At 18.6% G+C, this 3,088-nt stretch overlaps 2 protein-coding genes across 3 annotated transcripts; one reads left to right on the top strand and one right to left on the bottom strand.

The window, feature by feature from the left end:
• The first annotated feature begins 302 nt into the window (after positions 1-302).
• LOC102675793 (proteasome assembly chaperone 2-like) lies at positions 303-1,596 on the top strand. Of its 2 annotated transcripts, none has more exons than XM_006623622.2 (3): positions 303-359; positions 678-1,025; positions 1,116-1,596. In XM_006623622.2, exons 2-3 carry the CDS (start codon positions 696-698, stop codon positions 1,521-1,523), a joined length of 738 nt encoding a protein of 245 aa, XP_006623685.1. In that variant the 5' UTR covers positions 303-359; positions 678-695; the 3' UTR covers positions 1,524-1,596. The 2 variants fall into 2 exon arrangements, with proteins under 2 accessions (XP_006623685.1, XP_006623686.1); XM_006623623.2 differs by lacking the exon at positions 303-359 and adding an exon at positions 390-414.
• Positions 1,597-2,702, bottom strand: LOC102676018 (translocon-associated protein subunit delta). Its single transcript, XM_006623624.2, has 2 exons — positions 2,237-2,702; positions 1,597-2,084 (listed from the first exon to the last, which is right to left on the bottom strand). The coding sequence occupies exons 1-2, from the start codon at positions 2,489-2,491 to the stop codon at positions 1,824-1,826; spliced, it is 516 nt and encodes a 171-aa protein (XP_006623687.1). The 5' UTR covers positions 2,492-2,702; the 3' UTR covers positions 1,597-1,823.
• Between the last annotated feature and the right edge of the window lie 386 nt (positions 2,703-3,088).

The raw sequence follows: 3,088 nt of genomic DNA, 5'->3' as shown, positions 1-3,088 counted from the left end.
TATTATATTTTATAAATATTTTTATAAATAAGATTTAAAGGAAAAAATTTTTTAATAAATTTTATTGCAATTTTTAAAATTAGTTTATATGAATTATTACACAATATATTATTTAGTATATATATGTATATGTTATTAAATATTATTCATTTTATATCTATTAGACATAAGATATGATATATAGATGTAATAGTTGAAAGTTGCAGAAACAGAAGTACCAACTTTATTCTTAAATTTACATAAATATATATACTATGATTATGTACTTCAGAAGTTTTAAATAATTATTTAATAAGTTTGAAGCATCGTATATATATATTTCTTATATATTTATATACTTCTATTAGTTTTATGAAAAAAGTATGTTATAAAAAATATATTATTATTTAAAATTAAATTGAATTGTACATAATTGTATGTAATTATATATAAAATTTTTACTTGATATATAAAAATATATAAGTATATAAATAAATGATTATAAAGAAAATATTTAATAATTACTTTATTGTGATGATTTGTAAATTTTAAATTTATAAAAATAAAAATTAAAATGATAAAATTTTTAATATATTCATTTAAATATTATATTTGTATTTTTATAAGTCATAAGGATTTTTATTTAATGAATTTTATTAAATAATAATTAAATAATAATAATTTTTTTAATAAAATAGGTAACTACTTATTAAAAAATGATAAAAATATTGGAAGAAATTAACCTTGAAAACTATACTCTAATACTTCCCTCAGTGGCTGTTGGAAATATTGGACAATTATGCATTGATTTGTTAATATCTAATTTAAATTTGCACAAAATTGGAAGTTTATGGAATTCTATGTTCCTCCCAATCTGTGGACTTAATCCTTATGATAAAAATTCTAATTCTCTTTGTACTACTGGTGACTTTTACATTGGAACATATAACATAATTCTTTTACAATTACGTTCACCTTATGTTGGTAATTTAAATAATTTCTTTGATGAATTAACACAATTTATTCAACATAAAAAAATTTGCAAGGTACAGTATAATATAATACTATAATATTATAGATATTAATTGTATAATTTAATATTAATTTGATTATTAATATAAAATCTATTTTTATAGATAATAATTTTAACCAGCAGTTATGATTATGAATGTATAAATAGATCAGAAACTACTTTAAGATATCTTTCTTCAGATAATTTTTTATTAAATAATGAGAAACTTCTTAAAATTCTTTCTTGGAAAAGGCACATAAAAAATATAACAAAGGATCCTAAAGAAGAATGTTACATTTCTGGTGGTGGATTTGCAAATGGTTTCTACGAGCATCTCAAATCAATGAAAATTCCTTGTACAATACTTTTTTGTTATTGTTCAGAAGGAGATAATGTTTCTGATGCATTGGTACTTTTCAATGGATTGAATGAATGGTTGAATTTAATAAGTGATATTGATAATAACATTATTAAATATCCACCTTCTTGGGAATATTTTTTCGGCAATCCACCTTCTTCTAATATGTATTAACTTTTATATGTAATTATATTTCATAAATAGTTTTGATGTATTTTAAAAATAAATTAGACAAAGATTAATATAATTACTGTATATAAAAAAGAATTATTAAATATTATTATAGAAAATTAATATTATTTTATATATAAAACATTCATTTATTTAGAACTATATATATGATATGTTAATATATAATGATTAAATTAATATTATAAATTTAGAAATTATAATAAAAACAAAATTTATTTATTTAAGTAATATTAATAATAATCTATGTAAAATTCTATGTAATAAATTTATTATTATAAAAGCTTAAGCAAGAAGCTTAAACTTCGAAGAAAAGGCAGAATATGATACTAAAGCAGCTAAAAGAACAGCAAGAAGTTCAGAGTTAACCCAAGGTCCACGATATATGCCTGGGTTATTAAGTACTACAACAACTAAAGGTTTCACATTATTTGAATCTTCTCCATTTCTTAATGCTTTACGTATAGCTGCATATCTTTCTTCATCATATAATTTTATACTATAATCTCCAGAATGTACTTTTTTTATATCTTCTGTCCAAGACACCTATAAAAATTAAATTTATTATAATTAAATTTAAATTTTAATTACAATTAAATTTTGATATTTATATGATTTAATTTTATTACTATTTTAATTTATTTTAAATAAATAAAGCATATAAATGAATCATAAATTTAAATAATATAGAAGTATACCTGATATTTGTTATCTAAACTTAATCTAGCAGCTGGTAATGATTTTCCATCAACTTCTGCATATAATGTAATACCTTTTACACCATTACTACATTTAAGTACAAATTGTGTTGTAAATGCTACGTTTGTTAAGATTGTTGCATCTTCCGTGATATATGCAGATGCAATAACTTCAGGTTTTTGACAAGTTTCACCAAAAATTTCAGGAATTCCACAAATTATTAGAGTAAATAAAGCTATGAATTGTTTCATCATGCTATTTTACGTTTATTTTAATTTATTTCAAATTTTATATAATTAAATATTATATAATAAATTACACAATTAAAAAATTCACAATTCTTTATCAGAATTTAAATCATATTAGATTAAACAGTAATCATAACTATAGTACGTTCAATATTTAGTACACTTAATGTTGATGCGTAGATATAAAAGTGACACGTTGTGAAAAGTGTAGAAACAGTAATACCAACTTATTTTTAAAATATTAAGAAAAAAAAAATTATCAAGTGCGATTTAAATCAATCTAAATCATTGAAATAAAAAAGTTAATAGCACAATAAATATATATATATTTATATAAATTATATTATTATATTTTATATATAAATATATAAAAATATATATATGGTATAAACAATCAATTTTATATAATTTTATTATAATTTTTATCAATGATTAATATTTTTTATTTAAATTTAAATTAAATTGTTGATTTGTGACTTTAATTTATGATAAATATCATTATTTTATATCATATCAAATATTATTTTTATTCAAATTAAAATTGAATTAATTTGTGAGTTTGATTTATGATGAATAAAAAAAAATAAATATGTATCAATTAAA

This window comes from Apis dorsata, unplaced genomic scaffold (genome assembly GCF_000469605.1).
Source record: "Apis dorsata unplaced genomic scaffold, Apis dorsata 1.3 scaffold_927, whole genome shotgun sequence".
Lineage (NCBI taxonomy): Eukaryota > Metazoa > Arthropoda > Insecta > Hymenoptera > Apidae > Apis > Apis dorsata.
This window is presented reverse-complemented; position numbering and strand designations above follow the sequence as displayed.